The sequence below is a fragment of the Cariama cristata genome, unplaced genomic scaffold (assembly GCF_000690535.1).
Source record: "Cariama cristata isolate BGI_N322 unplaced genomic scaffold, ASM69053v1 scaffold24206, whole genome shotgun sequence".
Taxonomy (NCBI): Eukaryota; Metazoa; Chordata; class Aves; order Cariamiformes; family Cariamidae; genus Cariama; species Cariama cristata.
The window spans coordinates 3,079-19,856 of NW_009621994.1; the positions used below are offsets into that span (position 1 = coordinate 3,079).

Genomic DNA, 16,778 nt, shown 5'->3' on the forward strand with positions numbered 1-16,778 from the left:
GGGCAGGGTAGAAGAGGGGCAAAGCCGGGGCTGGCATCTCCGTGCCCCAGCTCCCTCCTCCCAGACCATGCCAGAAAGCCCTAGAGATCTCAGGCTGGCACCGGAGCAATGGTGGCAGGTCCCCTTGCCTCACCGGTAACCCCGTCCCTTGGCCAAGCAGGTGCCAGAGGAGCCAACTGTGTGTCCAGGGCTGTCCTGGGACTCCCTGCCTCTCTTCACCGAGCAAACGCTGTTTGTCGGAGGCTCACGTCTGACTGGAGGTAGCAGATGGTAATTCTGCTGTAATACTTCAAAACCACCTACTCGGGCAGGGAGAGGCTCACAAATTCATTATCTCGGGCAAATCAGACAGAGATTTAAGCTGCAAAGAAGATAAGAAGATTGTTTTACCAATCCCATCTTTGCTGTCTTCCTGGTGGCGTATGCATTTCCCCGGACAGGGGTCTCGCATGAAAGAAGAAGGCTGCTTTTCTGGGCGTTCAGGGTGGGATCCCCACGTGCCCATCTGCAGCCCAGCAGGCAGGGAATTATAAATCCTTGCCCTGGCTCGGTGGGGGCACTCAGGATATGTCTGACAGCCAGCTTGGAGCCCACAGGCTGGGCTCATCTCCCACTCAGTGTTACATCACCGTCTGCAGCTGGGAGCCCCAACATCCACACAGCCGACCACCCTTGCAAGAGCAGAACAACCCCCCAACATCCTTTTTCTGAGCCAAAGAGATCAAATTTATGCAAGGGGCTGCTTCGCGTTGCATGGTGGGGGCTGCAGGTTGCTGCAAGGCTTTGCACCCTCGCTGCACCTTCTGAATCCCAGCCCGAAGGACTGACCATCCCCGCTGAGAAAGGACAGCTGGGGGCTTGCCCACGCTTTCAGAAAAGGTCAGTGTAGGAGTCCAGATCTCCAGGACCAGCTGTTGCCTCCACTCCATCCCAGCAGAGCCATTCCAGTGCACTCAAGTGTTAAAAACTGGCATTGAATGAACTCTTCCCTCTAATCACAGCATTTGAGGTCAAAACCTCTGTGTGCCGATCGTGCTGCTCGCTAGCCCCATCTAAGAGCCATCCAGCATCTCTGCAAGCCCCCTCCCCAGAGCCGGGGGCTTGCTCCGACCTCCCTCTGCCGCAGGCTGGAAGCACCAGGCTGGGATTGCTAAAAGCAGCGAGGAGTGGCTGCTCCCTAGAAATCAGGAGCCGTCTAGGAGAGTGCTTCGTGGCATTTCCCAGCAGCAGATATGTTATCCCAAGTTGCAAGACTGGTAATTCTTTTCTTCCTGTTAGGTGATTAAGTAGAGGTGATTAAATTATAATTATAATTAAACACCACGTGATGTGATTAATTGCCCTGCAGGAGTCATTGAAGCCCAGGTTCATTCACCGCAGGCGGCTGACAGGTGCTTCCTTTCACCTCCCCATCGCTCCGGGCCGCAGGGATGCTCACGGGAGGAGGTGGTCCTCAGCCCAGGTCATTCGAGCGGTGCTGTGCCTATGGAGCAGTGGGCACACAGGCACTGGGATTCATCGACTGCGGTGCTGAGGACACAACTGTGCTTTCAGAAATGTTAAATCGCTGCTTATTGCAGCTTTTTTCCATCGCGCTGCAGCTGCAGATGCTGATGCAAAGCTCATCTTTACTGTCTGTAACATCCTGAATAGCTGTGGTCTCTAGAGCTGCGTAGCTTTGTTCAGTCCTACTGGAGAACTTTACGCAGCTTTAAAGCTCTTCCAGAAAAAAAAAAAAAATTATCTGCCTTGAGCACGTTCCTCTAAAGCATAAAATCTCTCTTTCTGAGCTGCTCTGCCAGTCTCCCATGACAGAAATCCTGCTGACACTGGGTGCAGACCTGCACTGTCTCCTTCTGCGGGGATTCAGCGTGAGGGACCAGCCAACCTTCAAATACACCCTTGCGATATCGGAGCCTCAACCCTGGCCTCCCCGCTGTGTTTCAGGGAAAGCCAGCAGAGCCCACGGACACCAGCCAAACCACACGCGTGCTTCTACTCCGCTGCTGCTGGGATGCTGAAACATGTTCCCCTGGGGCACCCATCTGTGGGTGCATCCGTGGGGCAGCCCCAGGCAGAGCTCGGCATGCTGTAGGGAGCCCTGCCATGAGACGTGCAGGATTTATCTCCTCTCCCCAGCACACCTCTCCCTCTGAGCTCATCCCCAGACTCCCACTGCAGCCGGTGGAGAAAATGAGGCAATTCTGCAGCGGGGTCCCTCTCAGCTGATGAGCAGCTCAAACAGATCGTTAGTCGGAGCTGAAGCTGGGGGAAGCGGTGTGTTCATTCCTTTTGGAAATACCAAAATACCAGACTCATTCCTCCTCCGGGGCGGTTGGGTGCAGCTGCCGGGGAGCCGACCCTGCAGCCCGGCTCCGTGCCAAGGATGGATGGAGCAGCCCCATAGAGGCTGCAGCAGCAGCTGGGTGTCTATGGAGGTAGGCGTCTGCTTTGTGTGGGGTTCATAAGCTGTCATTTGGAAGCTGTCTTAATTAAAGACAGAGCCTGGAATTGCCCTACTGCTCTGAATAATGATGTGGGTTAAAAATTTTGAGCTAAACAAGTGTTCTTCTTGTTCGCCAGGTTTTCAAAGGCCTGGAATTCGGTGTATGACTCTTGGCCAGTTCTGCCTTTTTCTATTCCCTTGAGTCTTTGTGTCCCTTCCCATCGCCCTGACCCCGTCCCCATGCCTACAGAGCATCGAAGCCCGTTTGCCCAACGTCTCCCAAAACCCCGCAGCTCCGAGCAATGCTGTTCTCCTTGTCCCCTTGCAGGTGGTGCGAGACCAGATTTCTCACTGCACGGTCAAGCTGCGCCAGACCACGGGCCTGATGGAGTACTGCCTGGAGGTCATCAAGGAGAACGACCCCAGTGGCTTCCTCCAGGTTGGTGTGGACCTGCTCACGTCTGGGCTGCGAGGGGAGCGGGAAAGGCATCGCATAGCCGAGGGTCCTGGGGTAACACGGCCGAGTTGGGGGGAGTTACACTAAGGATGATGTCCTCAGCTTTTCCAGCCATAAAATCAAGGGCCAACCTCTCATCACCTCCAGGCTTGCAGCAGGACTGAAGCACAACCAAGCCAGGGACATTTCTTACTCTGATCAGAGGAGTAGAGGGTTGGGGCAAACGGTAGTGTATCTCTGGAGCAGTGATCATAACCTGCTGTCTCGTGGCTCTCCAGCGAGAGACGGACATCCAGCACCTGAGAGCTGCATCCCACCGTTCATTCCTGGGCTGGGCCCTTTGGTACTAGACCCTGCCTTTAAAATCATCCCCAAAGCTCCTGGAGTCCTTCTGCCAGTCTGAGCCTGTGGCGTAGGGCGATGCTAGAAACCACGGATGATTTCTAGGCACTGGAACAGGCTCCCCAGGGAGGTGGTAGAGTCACCATCCCTGGAGGTGTTCAAAAAACGTTTAGATGTGGCACTTCAAGACAGGGTTTAGTGGGTTTAGCGGGCATGGTGGCATTGGGTATACGGTTGGACTTGATGATCTTTGAGGTCTCTTCCAACCATAATGATTCTATGATGTCCCAGCCTTTGGCAGTCGGGGGTAGAAGTGGGAGCCAGGGAGGGAAGGAGAAGAGCAGAGGAGGGACAAGGCACAGCACGCAGCCCCGGTGGCCCGTGGTAGCTGAGGCTGCTCCTTGCCACCAGATCTCCGACGCTCTCATCAGGAGAGTGCACTTAACGGAGGACCAGTGGGGAAAGGGGACGCTCACACCCCGGATGACCACGGACTTCGACCTGAACCTTGACAACGCCCCTCTGCTGCAGTCCATCCATCAGCTGGACTTCGTCCAGATGAAAGGTAAGAATATTTCCAGTGCTTTTCAGAAGCCCATCTCTGCTCTCACTGAGTGCTTCCATGCAACTCATCACGGGGAGGGGGCAGGAGAGGAGAGTTTCTCCTCTTCTCCCAGAAAGGTTGGGCACCCCAGATGTTCCTGTGTGTTTTGCACCCCTGGGCCAGCCATCTGTCTCCCTGTGTCGGATCCCTGGGCAGCTGTGTGCCAGACCAAGGTGCCAGGAGGTTGGTTTTGCCTGGCAGGTTGGGACCAGGGTCTCGGGAGCAGCACGAGGCACTTCCCAAGCTTCTGCTCACACACGCTGGCTTGCTTGGTGCTGAGCAGCATCTGGCACGGGCCGGCTACCGAGGTGCCTGCTGTGGGTAGCCCCAGTATCCCTCCAAACACAAAGAGCCACGCCACTTAGCTTGGGGTCTTTCCTACCTGCCCTCTCCTTGCTGTTGTTTTAGACCTTCATTTCAGTTTTAATTTCCTCCTCATTCTCTGTTCCCTCTGTGCTCACTCTCCCGTACCACGGAGAACCACTGCATTTGCATCGCTTTGCCGGAAAGAGAGAGCCGCCATAACCGGCAAGCGATTTGCAATTTGGCAAACCCTGGGAAGCTGACAGAAGATGCAAATGGGCTGTGACGCAGGGAAGCTCAGGAAGACATTGAACGTAGGTCTGTACCTTCAGCTGGTGCAAATGAGCTGCCTGGAGGAAAGGCGACCAGCTGCGGGTCTGGCGTAGCTCTTCATTGCCGTCACGGCTGGGTTTCCTGACTCGGGAGCCATTTGCACACAGCAGCATTTCTCAGCGGTCAGACACGGGAAGGCTGTTGACCAAGCACTTCCTCCATAACGATAACGAGCATCTTCAAATAATGGCCCGGCTGGTATTTGCTGCAGTGAGAAGGGTGCATTGGGCATGGCTGCTGGGAGCGCTTGTAGTTGCTCATCATTAGCCAGGCTGTTAATTTGAAGTGTCAGTAACATTTTTTGAGCCAGACCCAGGGAGGGCTGGATTACTGTTTTGCTTACACACCAGTCATGGAGACATTAGCATGTTCCTGCCTTCCCTTCTTTCAATTTAGCCCAGAGGGTTATTTTTAATTAATAAGAGCAAATCTGCTGCTAGTTTAGCAACCTGCCATGCTGTGTGGAGGCAGGGCAGAGCTGACAGAGGCTGTCCTCTCCTCTCACCCTCGCCATGGAAATAAGTTGTTGTGTTTCGTAGACTTTCCAGAAGGTTGGGTTCGGATCCCAAACACGTGTGACAGCACCGGGGGAGGCAGGGCAAGACCAGAGGTCTTGATAAAGAGCAGAGGTGAGCAACGGGTACGGGGCATTGCTCAGCCAGGTGCTGGGCAGGAGCAGCATCCCTTCTGCTGTATTAGCTGTAACGCGAGGGCTTTCTCCACTCGGTTTCTCCAGTCCCTCAGCCTGCTGGTTCCTGAGGATCCAAGCCAGGAGGTGGAGGAGTCGCAGCGAGAGGTGTTAAACGGTGAACCTTTGCCAGCGAGTCTGTCTTTTCTCTCCCGGGCATCTGTGGCTCCTCCACATCTTGTCTGGATTCTCCATGTCTTTTTTTTTTGCTGGCTCTTGTCAGATTCTGGACAGTGAGGATGAGGATTGAGGACAAGCAGCTCTGTTGAGAGGTTTGGGAGGGCTGTCCCCAGCCAGGGGATGGGATGTGTCAGTGGACATCCTCTTTCCTGTCGTCCTGTCACCCTCCGTGCTTTTCAGAGCAGGGATGGGCTGCGTTACACATGTGCAGATGCCATCTGAGCAGAAAAAGCTCTGACGGTCCTCTCTGTCCCCTGCGTAGCAGATGGGAGGCTATAGGGTACACAGCCTGCCCGCTTCAGTTCCAGCTGAGGTCAGGGACTGTCTGGTGCCTCTTTGGAGACCTCTCCGAAATGTCCTTGTGCCCGTTGTGCCTCCCCGGGAGATGCTCAGCAGCAAGGGCTGTTTGCTGGCTGGGCTGGCAGAGGGAGCAGCCCTGGGGACCCCAGAGGAACCCCCGGAGGGAGTGCTGTGCTTGGGACAGCGTGGAAGGACCCGGAGCCTTTTTTGGCAGGTTGAGGGCTATCATTCCTTGGCACTAAAACAGCATCGTTGAGAGACACGCTCATCTCTTCCCCAAGTCTCGCAGTTTGTGCGGTTGCCTCTCCTTTTAGGACAGACTCTACCACGGCAAAAAAGCTCAGGCCCTCCCTGTTCTGCAGGTCCCGAGGCTTGTCTCTGCTGCTCCGGCATCACTTGCTTGGTTGCCGTGAATTTGTTTGATGGAAAAGCAGAGCGGTGCTTGCTGCTGGGCTGTAGGTAAGGCCAGGCCCACGGCTGCAGCCAGCTCTGCAGAGCCTGGGGGAGAGTGGCCTGGGTTGGGGACTGCCTGCTGTGATGAGTCCAGGTATGTTGTCGCGCTGCCATATGTCACCAAAAATGCATTAGAAAACAGGAAGAACGCAGAAAAACTCTGGGGAAAATCTCAGGAAATCTTCACCAGGCTACGAGGTGGAAGAATTTGATGGAGAGCTTGTTTGGAGAACAGTCCTTCCTGCCTCCTCCCCACCTCACACCCACAAAATCACAGTCACATCCCTTATGCCTTGCTGGCTTCCTACCGAAGCAATAAATGCATCCTCCACGCTCCAGCTGAAACGTGCTTACCATAAGGATCCCCCGGCTCCTCCTCTGTGGTTCTAGCAGCCAGGCTTACACTAACTTGTGTTTAGTTTCCTCCCCAGTGCCGGCCCCCCCGATCCTGCAGCTAGAGGAGTGTTGCACCCACAACAACAGTGCCACTTTGTCCTGGAAGCAGCCGCCCTTGTCAACAGTGCAGGTGGAAGGTTACATCCTGGAGCTTGACGACGGCAACGGCGGCCAGTTCAGGGTAAGTGCTCGGAGCGGGAAACCAGTCCCACCGGCAAGGTGTTGCTCCTGGCTCCGGTATTGCCCTGCCATGAAGTGACCAAAGAGTTCCCCAGACTTTTTGCAAGTCTCCTCCTTCCCTGGAAACATCAGAGTCGCTCCCGGGGTGCCCGGGGAAGCCAACGGTGCAGACAATCTGCAAGCCCTTTTGGGGGGCAAGGTTATTTGAGGCAGTAGAAATAACCTTTCCGGTGACCAATATGATGCAAAGAACACATTTGAAGCTCCGTCTTTTTAGGTTGCTAAATATTTCATGCAAGGTATGCTAATTGCCATGAAAGACTCATGGTTTGCCAGCTGCCAGCAAGCAGAGGTGTTTAAGGCCTGAGGGCTTTTGAATTGCTGTAATTACACAATTAAAATATGATTTTCCTCTGATCCGCCACGCTGATAATTATCCTGGTGTGTTCACATCCACCAAGAGCAGGCACAGGGACCAACCCATTGGGTTTTCTGAATTCATCCACAAGAAGCTCAGGCAGGCAGGAGCCAGAGCAGAGTCGAGGCAGAAGAGAGGTGACATGGGTGGGATCTGGAGAGAGAAGGGAGCAGAGGGCTGGATTTGGGGAGACCAAGGCTCAGCACAGCCACCCCAGCAAGGTAAGGGCAATTCCCCAGTCTTCTCTCGTCCCACCAGCAGTGGGACGGGGCTTGGATGTGCATGGTATTCCTGCCGCTGGGGTTATAGGGGGCTGCTCCAGCCGATGAGGGCAATTTCCCAGTCTTCTCTCGTCCCACGAGCAGTGGGAAGGGGCTTGGATGTGCATGGTATTCCTGCCACTGGGGTTATAGGGGGCTGCTCCAGCCGATGGGACACGGCTGGGGCCATGAAAGGGAAAACCTCTGGCTTTTCAAATCCTTTAGCCATGGTGCCATGAAAGGGAACACCTCTGGCTTCTCAAATCATTGAGCCATTCTCCTGCCTGAATGCCAGCGAGCTGACCATGTCAGGCAGCGAGTGCCGGCGGTCATACCGGTGACAGTCCCTGCCAAGAGCGGGTCAGTGTGTAGCCCAGCCTGGTAGCTACCTCCCACACAGACAGGCAGGAGAGACTGGGACGGTGTCCTGAGGCAAGAGGACTCTGCCTTTGGGCATAAAGGCAAAAAGGGGCTCCTTCTAGTGAGCCTGGGGTGGTCAAGTGGGAGCTGTGCTCTCTCATGGGGTGCCGGCTGCAGGAGATCTCTGTGGGTGCTGGAGCCCAGGTAGACGAGGGTCACCTTAGCGTCCCATCGCAAATCTCACCCAGTTCGTTAGGACACCTACATTGTACTCCTTGACCCCAAGCACTGCCTCGTTGATGTTCCCAGGGTTGCTGTGGCTTGGGCTGTTCCCAGCACCGGTCAGGGAGTCAGGAGAGGTGAAAGCCATCATCTCTGCTCTGCAGTGCAAGGGAGCCCGCAGGCACCCCGATAAGCTCTGGGGACGTGCACCCACATGTCAGGAAAGGGGCCAGATTCAAGCGTTGGCTCTGGAAGCAGCAGCACCCCATCACCCCGACAGCTTGGGTAGCGAAGCAGAGGGGGCTCTGGGGTGGGAGCTGGGCAGCGAAGCTTTCCCACGCAGGCAACCTGCCTGCACAGAGCCTCCTTCTGCGCTGCGAAGGGCAGCAAACAGGGCTTCGTCCTGGGATGTGCTAACTACAAGTCAACGCTTTGGGAGCCGTGTGTTTTGGTAGCCCGTAGGCCTGTTCACTGTCCCTGCTCGCACAGCTCCGTCCCTCTGCGTGGGGCTATGGCAGCAGAAGTGTGACACACAGGTGAGTCAGTGCCTGTTTGGTGTCAGCACCTTGTTGTCTTTCAAGGAATGCTTTGCTCCTGCCACCCAAGAGCATGGGAAGTTGTTTTCTGCAAGGATATTTCTGTGTCCTGGGCTCAGGCTGTATATGTTCTCTGGCAGAGTTCTTCTGGGAGTCAGTGGAGTTTGGCTGGGACTGACACCTTATGACTTGGTCCAATATGAATAGCATCTCCTTCCCCTGCAGAAACTGGTTTTATGGCACAGTATTCATAGAACCATGGAACCATAGGATGGGTTGGGTTGGAAGGGACCTTTAAAGGCCGTCTAGTCCAACACCCCTGCCATGGACAGGGACACCTTCCACCAGACCAGGTTGCTCCAAGCCCCATCCAACCTGGCCTTGAACACTTCCAGGGATGGGGCAGCCACAGCTTCTCTGGGCAACCTCTGCCACTGCCTCACCACCCTCACCGGGAAGAATTTCTTCCTGATATCTCATCTAAGTCTTCCCTCTTCCAGTTTAAAGCCATTGCTCCTTCTCCTGTCACTCCCTGTCCTTGTCAAAAGTCCCTCCCCAGCTTTCTTGTCGGCCCCTTTAGGTACGGGAAGGCTGCTCTAAGGTCTGCCCGGAGCCTTCTCTTCTCCGGGCTGAACAACCCCAACTCTCTCAGCCTGTCCTCACAGCAGAGGTGCTCCAGCCCTCGGATCATCTCCGTGGCCTCCTCTGGACTCACTCCAACAGGTCCATGTCCTTCTTGTGCTGAGGACCCCAGAGCTGAAGGCAGGACTGCAGGGGGGTCTCACCAGAGCGGAGCAGAGGGGCAGAATCCCCTTCCTCGACCTGCTGGCCACGCTGCTTGGGATGCAGCCCAAAGTATTGTCAAGGAACAAATCATAGGGTCATTTTGCTCTGCTTTAGCTATATCCAGTGCTCCTAAGTCTGTCCCACGTAGCAGAGCATGGCTGAACGCCATACATCACAACTGCTGGGGGCTGTTCTCCCACTCCTGGGACCCGGTAGTCCGGGCACTAACTGTGTTTGCTTTGCAGGAGGTGTATGTGGGCAAGGAGACCATGTGCACGGTGGACGGGCTTCACTTCAACAGCACGTACAGCGCACGTGTCAAAGCCTTCAACAAAACAGGAGTCAGCCCGTACAGCAAGACCCTGGTCCTCCAGACATCTGAGGGTAAGGCATTGCATCAGCTCCAGCCCGACGCACTCGGACCCCACTCACATGCACGCATGGGGCCCATCCAGCACACCCAAGCTTAGCATTGCAATCCGGGGAACCGCTCCGCTGGTCCTCCAGTACCTCAGCATTCACTGCAGGAAAGCCAGCGCTGACGGGAGGGGAAAGGTCATGTCAGGACCCTTGAACAGTGCCAGAATTTCTCTCTCACCCTTTTCCTTTGCCGAAGATGTTCTTTGGGGAGATAACAGTGAGAGGCATCCTGCAGAGAAGTATTTCAAATTTGATTGCAGCAGGGTTTATGTAACACAAAGGGAAGCTCAGATGTTTTCATTAATTCCATTTAAACCAAAACAACCCTGTCAACATTGCTCCTGAGACGCTAAGGGCCGTGCATGGCTGCACAACGCCATAACCGCACGATGTCTCCTTCAGCCCCTGGCAGTGCACGACCGAGAGCGGAGGGACCATGGAGCGGCACGGGTGTCCTTGCAGACCCACGGAGCATACGGCCGGCCACACCAGCATCATCTGCATCACCCCCGCACCGGCAGGCACTCGGTTAGAATATTAAACACTCCCTTGCAGGTTGCAGAGGAATCTCCCCGCCTGACTTTTAAGTACATTTGTCACACCAGGCACTTAATCCATGGTGGAAAATTGGCTTGCTTCTGACATGCAGGTGGAGAGTCATAAGGCTGGCTCCGAGAAATGAGGTGGGAGTCAGAAGCAGCGGGCGATGCAGCTGCAAAGGAAGGAATCGCCCCCCCCCCAGCACGTCTGCCGCCCCGGAGCCTTGCTGCCAGGCGAGAAACCCCTCCTTGGGAATTTTCCACGCTTGGTGGAATCCCTTTTCCTTACTCCCAGACTAAAAATCTCTCTTATCCAAGCCATGTGAAGATTTGGTTTGATGGCAGCATTCCCAGACCTGGCTGGCAGCTGGCTCTGGAGCAGCAGCATGTTCCCGCAGCCCCCGCATCAGCCAGCAGATGCTGGAGGGAACACACACAGTTCGTGGGGCTCCTGGTGGGGTGGAAGGAGGGCGAGAACCTTCTTGCTGCAGAGCATCTCTGGTGGCTTTGAGCAAAGAGAAAAAAGGGCTTTCTGCTAAAAGAATAGAAGACAAAAGCAGAGCAAGGCTATGCAGTGTTTTCCCTTGCTTGCCTGCACTCATCTGCAGGAGGTAAGGGTTCCAGTTCGGAAAGGGCATGTACCAGTTTTGGGTGTGTGGGCAGGAGAGGTCAGTCAGGAATGGGACTCACATGTGGCAGAGGTAGAGTGGAGGGCAAACCTGTGACAACCCTTCTCATACGAGAGGCAGAAGACTCAGATCGCAGACCACAAAGGCCTCGGCCCGTCTGTCTGAGAGCTGTGCACGTGTTTGCAAAGCTGAGCATCGGCGTCAAGGAAGCCGCAGCGTTCCACTGGAGATCCAGGGATGGGCCAGCCCAGATCCAGCCCTGCGCAGGGGTGGCCAGGACCGCTCCCAAAGCCTGAAGGTCAACAGTTCTCATCCACTTCACTACCCAGCTTCACCAGCCTTTGCAGGAGACAGCAGAGCTTTGGCTTCTCATCACATTTGTGTCTCGTAAGACCCATTTGAGACACAGTTTCCTAACCAAAACCAGTTGGGCTTTAAGTCATCCCAGCCAGGAGCTTGCAGGGTCCCCACTGTGATCTTTCCAGCTCTGCTGTCCTCTCATAAGTGTTTTCACTGTCAAGCCAAGCTCCCCTATTGTGCAGCTCCAAAATACGAAGGAACCTGGGAGAAAATAGGAGTTCCTGGTGCCAGCAGGCCAGGCTGTGCTTGGGCCGGTGCCTTTGTCTGGGCCAGCATGCAGAAGTTTCACTCTTCCAAGCATCACCTGAAAGTTTGCTGCATTCAGCCTTTTCACTGAATGCGCTTTTGTGTTTGTTATTCTGGCACGAAAGAAAGAGGGGGGAAAAAAAAGTCAAATGGGCCTGGAGGGTTTTCTGCTCTTAGAGGCCGTCTGAGCTTTTTGGACTCAAAGTGAAATAAATTACATCTGCGTGCAGCTTCTGGATAGCCGAGTGACTTGTTGCACAGTCACCTCACAGATGGCAGCTCTCGGTTAGGCTTTTATTTCTGGCCTTTACAGCAGCGTCAGGCCTTTAAGTGCCATTTTGTCTGAAGTAGGCATAGCTTTCCCCTTCAGCCCTGCTCTGCTTGCTGCAAAGTGTTCGTGCAGGAAGAGGGGACCAAAGAAGAGACGAGCTCGATATGAAGAGAGCATCTCTCCGAACGCGGCTGTCGTGCTGTAAGTGGTTATGAGAAATTCTGCTTAGAGGGTGCTATTTAAAAGCTGGTTTCTAGTCCTAGCACACAAGATCCTTATCTGCAGCCCGTGGAAGTTGACTGAAGCCTTTCTTCTGCTTTCAGTGAGCGGTGAAGTGGGCTGTAGAGGCTAGCGGGGAGTGAAACGTCTTGCAGGGTCTCAGCATCTGAAGAGATCGAGGATGAGACGAGTGTAAAATTGTGTCTGGATGTCTGCAGGCATGGCCTTGTGGTCCTGCCCAGCCAAACAGCCAAGGCAAGCCAGGCAGCGCCAAGGGGAATGTCCCACAGGGAGTGGGGACACGCGCAAGCCTACAGCAGGGTGCGGAGAACCTTCCCAGCCCGTGGTGTGGCACGTCTTCTCCTCCTCATCCCAAAGGAAACCTCCAGCTGAGGAAATTGCAGTTCACTCTTCAAAGCTGGTGCTTAGTGCCATGAGCAGGGCAAGGTGGCTCCTGGCTGGGAGCAGGTCTGTGCCCCAGAGCCCTTCCCATGTGCTGGACCCTCTGGGGCTTCCCAGGGATGGACATCCTCACCATCAGCACAGCCAAACGACGGCAAGGGCTGAAGGCAATGGTCCTTGCCGTGAACTGTGTCCTCTCCCTAGCTGATGTCAGGCTGTTTCACAGCAGCCCTAGGACTATCTCTTGCCCTGTCATGTCTTAGTTCCTCCCAGGACCGGCACTGCAGGCTCCAAGGCACTGCGATGTGGGGCCTGGCTTAACCTCTCTGTTTCTTCAGCACCTGAATGAAATTCAGCTGTAGGCTTGGAAATCAGTCTGGAAGAAAGTTTGCAAGGTGACCCTGTCCCAAGGCACAGACATCTTACAAAGCTGGGCTGGTGGCAGTGCTGCTCGGCTGTCTTCATCCCTGGGAGACCTCAGGTCTCGCCCCAGCCTCCTCCTCCCTGGGCTGGGCAGCCCCAGCTCCCTTGGTCTTTCCTCATCCAGCAGATTTTCGAGCCTCTGGCCAGTCTCCTGCTGACTTTGGGACCCAGTCTGGTTTTTTCCCGGCACGTTCCCATTTTCACCCTACCCTCAGCCGATGGTTCCTTGGTGCGTTCATGGCCAAGGCAAGAACAGCCTCTGAGAGGCTTTGCAGAAGCCCCTGGCTCTGGTCTGCTGGTCATGGTGGGATGCAAACGGCCGCTCCCAGGAACAGGCACCTGATGCGCGGTGGCAAGGAACAGGGGGGCAACCTCCTGGTTGCAGTGGGATTAACCTGCAGGTGGGCTGGCTGCTGGGCTGCTTTTCTCCACAAGGATTTCTGAGATGGCTTCTGAGTCCCTCCGGTGTTGTTTTTTATCATGAGCTGTCTGGCAAGCTGGATGGCAGGATGAAGGACCAACTCGCCCCAGGTGGAGATGAAGAAGAGGAGCTCAGCAGTGCTGGAGGGGACTGTCCCTGCTGGCTCCCCAGGCCCAGATCTGCACTCCTGGCTGGTGCAGAGGTTTGACCTCCCTCCTGCCAAAACCTGCTGCTCCATTCTCACGCTTTCCTGGGTCTTTTTGACTGCCCACACCTTGGCCCTTGCATTGGGCTGCTTTGTGCCTTCAGCCACACTCTCCTGGGCACGTGGTGCCCGTGCTGCCGGCAGCCGTGGACTTAGAGCCGGAGCGGGGGAAGAACTGTGTCTCTGCTCCCCCTTCTCTCGGCTGCTCTGAGTCTCCAGCTTTAGGCACGGCTGCAGAATTTCAAGGCGAGCCTGGTTTTGGCTTCTTGTATCTTTGGTGAGACACAAGTCGAGGAGCAGAAGATCAGAGAGGAACACCTGGCTTGTCACACCCTGTGCCCTGCCGTCCCCTCTCCCGTGTTCCCAGACTTGGCCGATTCTGCCAACACCACAAGCATCCGCTCCCGGCCGTCTCTGCCACCCTGGGGATGTGACAAAGGAGTTTGGGCACCACAGCCTGAGAGCCCTTCCCCAGCCTAGTCGAGCACCAGAAGCTTTTCTTTTCTTTCAAGCCCAGTTCCTCTTCTGGGGCCCAACTTCAAGTTCCTTACCAGCCATGGAGCGATCTTCAGCAGCAACCGGGGCTTTTTAACCGGCACCTTTTGGAAGAGGGTGAACAACACAAGGGGAAATGGTCTACAAGGAGCTGTAGGAACAGAAGATGCTAGATAGGGAGAGCCATGAGCGTGGCTACTCTTGGTAGTAGTTCCTCTCACTCTTGGTAGATGTTAGAGGGCACGTCCCTCCCTAACCTTGAGCTCCGTTTATTGACCTGTTGTGCAATAATTTCTCTAACCCGTGTCTGAACCCACTGACACTCTTTGCTTCCACAGCCTCGCGCAGCAGCAAGTTGCAGAAGTTACAATCCGCTGTGCGAAGAAATGCTTCCTTTTGTCTGTTTTAACGTGATTTCCAGCTCAATGCGTATTCACAGCTGAGACAGGAAGGCTGGGGGTACCGTGTTCGGGCGTGTATCTGATTTGAATGTGTGGAGGATGGTGGATTCTGCATTTTCATGTTAACATGTCCCTTGAGAAGGCTAGGGAAGAGGTAGTAGGAGGTGACCATTTGTGGTAGCGGGGAACAGAAGCCGACGACCCGAGAGGTTCCCTCTACTCTGACGTTTTGCTGTGAATCACATGAGTTAAATTCTTACTGTAAGGCTCAGATGTGTTTTGACAGGTACAAAGGGATACCAAGAACACAACATCCCGAACAACCTTTGAGTAAGGTGGGTGCTTGGTGGTACTTAGGGTAACATAGCTTGGTACAGCCCTGCAAAATGCCTTTCGGCGTTACCAACTGACTAGTTCTTACGCCACTAATTATTGTGCACAAAAAGGTATGAGATTTATTAAAGAACGATGGGAGGTGTGCATGGTAACTTGTGAATTTTTTTAGGTGCATTACTGTGAAGAGGTGCAGGACTGACGTTAAAGAAAAGCGTATTGAATTTGTCATGATGGCATGGGAACATTTTGGAAGATGACAATATGTTTATTGCCGATACTGTCAGAGGCAAGGCTTTCCTGAAGGGTCTCGCTGGGTTGCACAGCACCAGACATTTCTGCTCCACGCGCCGTACGCACGCTCGCTGCAGCGAAGCAGGGTCCGTGCGTGCCGAAGCGTCTGTGCTCCGGTCCGAGGTCCCGTCTCGGGCGATGGAGTGACACCGTCCAGCAGACCCTATTTCTGATCTCTAGTTTGCATTGATCTTACGTTTAGACACGCAGTCAGAAGAACAGACCCTCCCTTTTCCAGTGCCTTTGGAAAGATCGCAGCTTCGTAGAATGAGTCCTTTCTCCTCCACCCTTAATCTACAACCCAGCTTTCCGGGGAGATCCTACTTTGAGCTAAGATCTTCGGCCCACCAGCTGAGCTTGCATTCTTCTTTACAGTCCCTGAATTCAGCCGGTGAGCTGAGTGCCTCTGGCATTTCTTCTTGGTCTGTGCTTCTGGGCATCTCCAAAGTATTTGTTTGTTTTGTTTCGTTGTGTTTGTTTTTCCCATGACATGCGGATGGCAGGGGGGAACTCCTTCTGTTTGTCAGTGGCCTGCTCCTGCCGCAGAGGGAGATTCGGTGGTGTGGTTCTCGTGGTGTTTTCATCTATACGTACCAGCACGGGCAGTTTGAGGCGTGGGGTGACGGAGCAGCACGGTAACTCCTTACCTGGGTGCTGTTCTTGGCAGGGCCGGCGTGGCCGAACTATTTCACAGAGCCAGCCGGCAGAGCAGATCCCTCATCTCGAGTTTGCATTGATCTCCTGTCTAGGGACAGTCAGAAGAACAGAGCCTCCCTGAGAGAAACCTGTGGGGATGTCTTGATGGTTTGCTTTCCCTATACAACCGGAAAATGCAGCCTCTGCTGTGAGATTTGTTCTGTGAAATTAGTTTGCTTGATTAAATCTAGACCCCTCTTAAGAAAGAAGCAGGCTGAGATGCAAGCGAGGTCTAGCTAAGGCCAGCTCACAGACCCCTTGCCGTCCGGCTTCTTAAGACCCTGAAGATGCGGGCTCTTGTCCGCTCGGCTTTGAGCACCGGGCTCGGCTTTTGCCAAACCAGACGTGATCGTATCGAAGTCTTGCTTTCCGCAGAGCAGAGGAAACCGCTCCCGTGATATGTTGCTCGTCTGGCAGCAACCACAAGCCCTTTGCTTGCCTCCTTGCACCCGGTCCTCCCGGGCTGTGGTGGGATGTAGGCAGCCCAGGCAGATGGGGTGATGGTACCGGGCAGCCCGCGAAGGAGCCACAGGCACAGTGCATCTCTCAGAGCTGTTTTCTAACCCGTCTTTGCACATCTTCCCTTGCTAAAGATCCTGGGCCCTGATTCTTCCGCCGCTCTGGATTTACACCGCTCCATGGGCTCCAATGGAGTAATTCACGGCTTCCTCTGGTGTAAGCCCAGGAAGAATGGGGGCACTCGATTGTTTGATTTCCATCCCATAACCGGAATGAGGAATGCAGCAGCATGAAAATTGCCAGAATAACTGGGGACCTTGCAACTTTCTTTTCTTTGTGCTTTTTATGTGTTTTGTTTTCTTTTTTCTCATCGTACTGCTGTGCGCTAATGGCTTGAACTCTGTTTTGTTATGGACGTTTCTTACTTTGTGTCCGGTGTTCTGAGGTGGACTGCGATGGCCGTGAGCAATACTCGTGTGTGCAGCGCGGACCTCTGTAGCCGCGGTCTGGGGTGGTGGGGCAGGGCAAAAGGGGGTCCTGAACGTGCCCATGTGTCCGTGCTGTTTCGCACTCAGGTGAACTCGTATCACAGCGATGCGCAGAGACCTTGAAAACCACCGGTGCCCTTTGGGCGCTAGCGGGGGTCTGAGGCCAGGCATCTGCCCTCAGGGACCCCCGCACCTGCCCAGACCCGCCCGACC

At 54.7% G+C, this 16,778-nt stretch overlaps 1 protein-coding gene across 1 annotated transcript; it reads left to right on the plus strand.

Moving 5' to 3' along the window:
- Positions 1–2,774: 2,774 nt before the first annotated feature.
- On the plus strand, positions 2,775–9,653 carry LOC104163249 (E3 ubiquitin-protein ligase TRIM9-like; the record flags this gene model as incomplete). Its single annotated transcript, XM_009702182.1, has 4 exons — positions 2,775–2,885; positions 3,657–3,810; positions 6,526–6,683; positions 9,510–9,653. Coding segments are annotated over 4 exons (567 nt in total), but the record flags the coding sequence as incomplete, so codon positions are not given.
- Between the last annotated feature and the right edge of the window lie 7,125 nt (positions 9,654–16,778).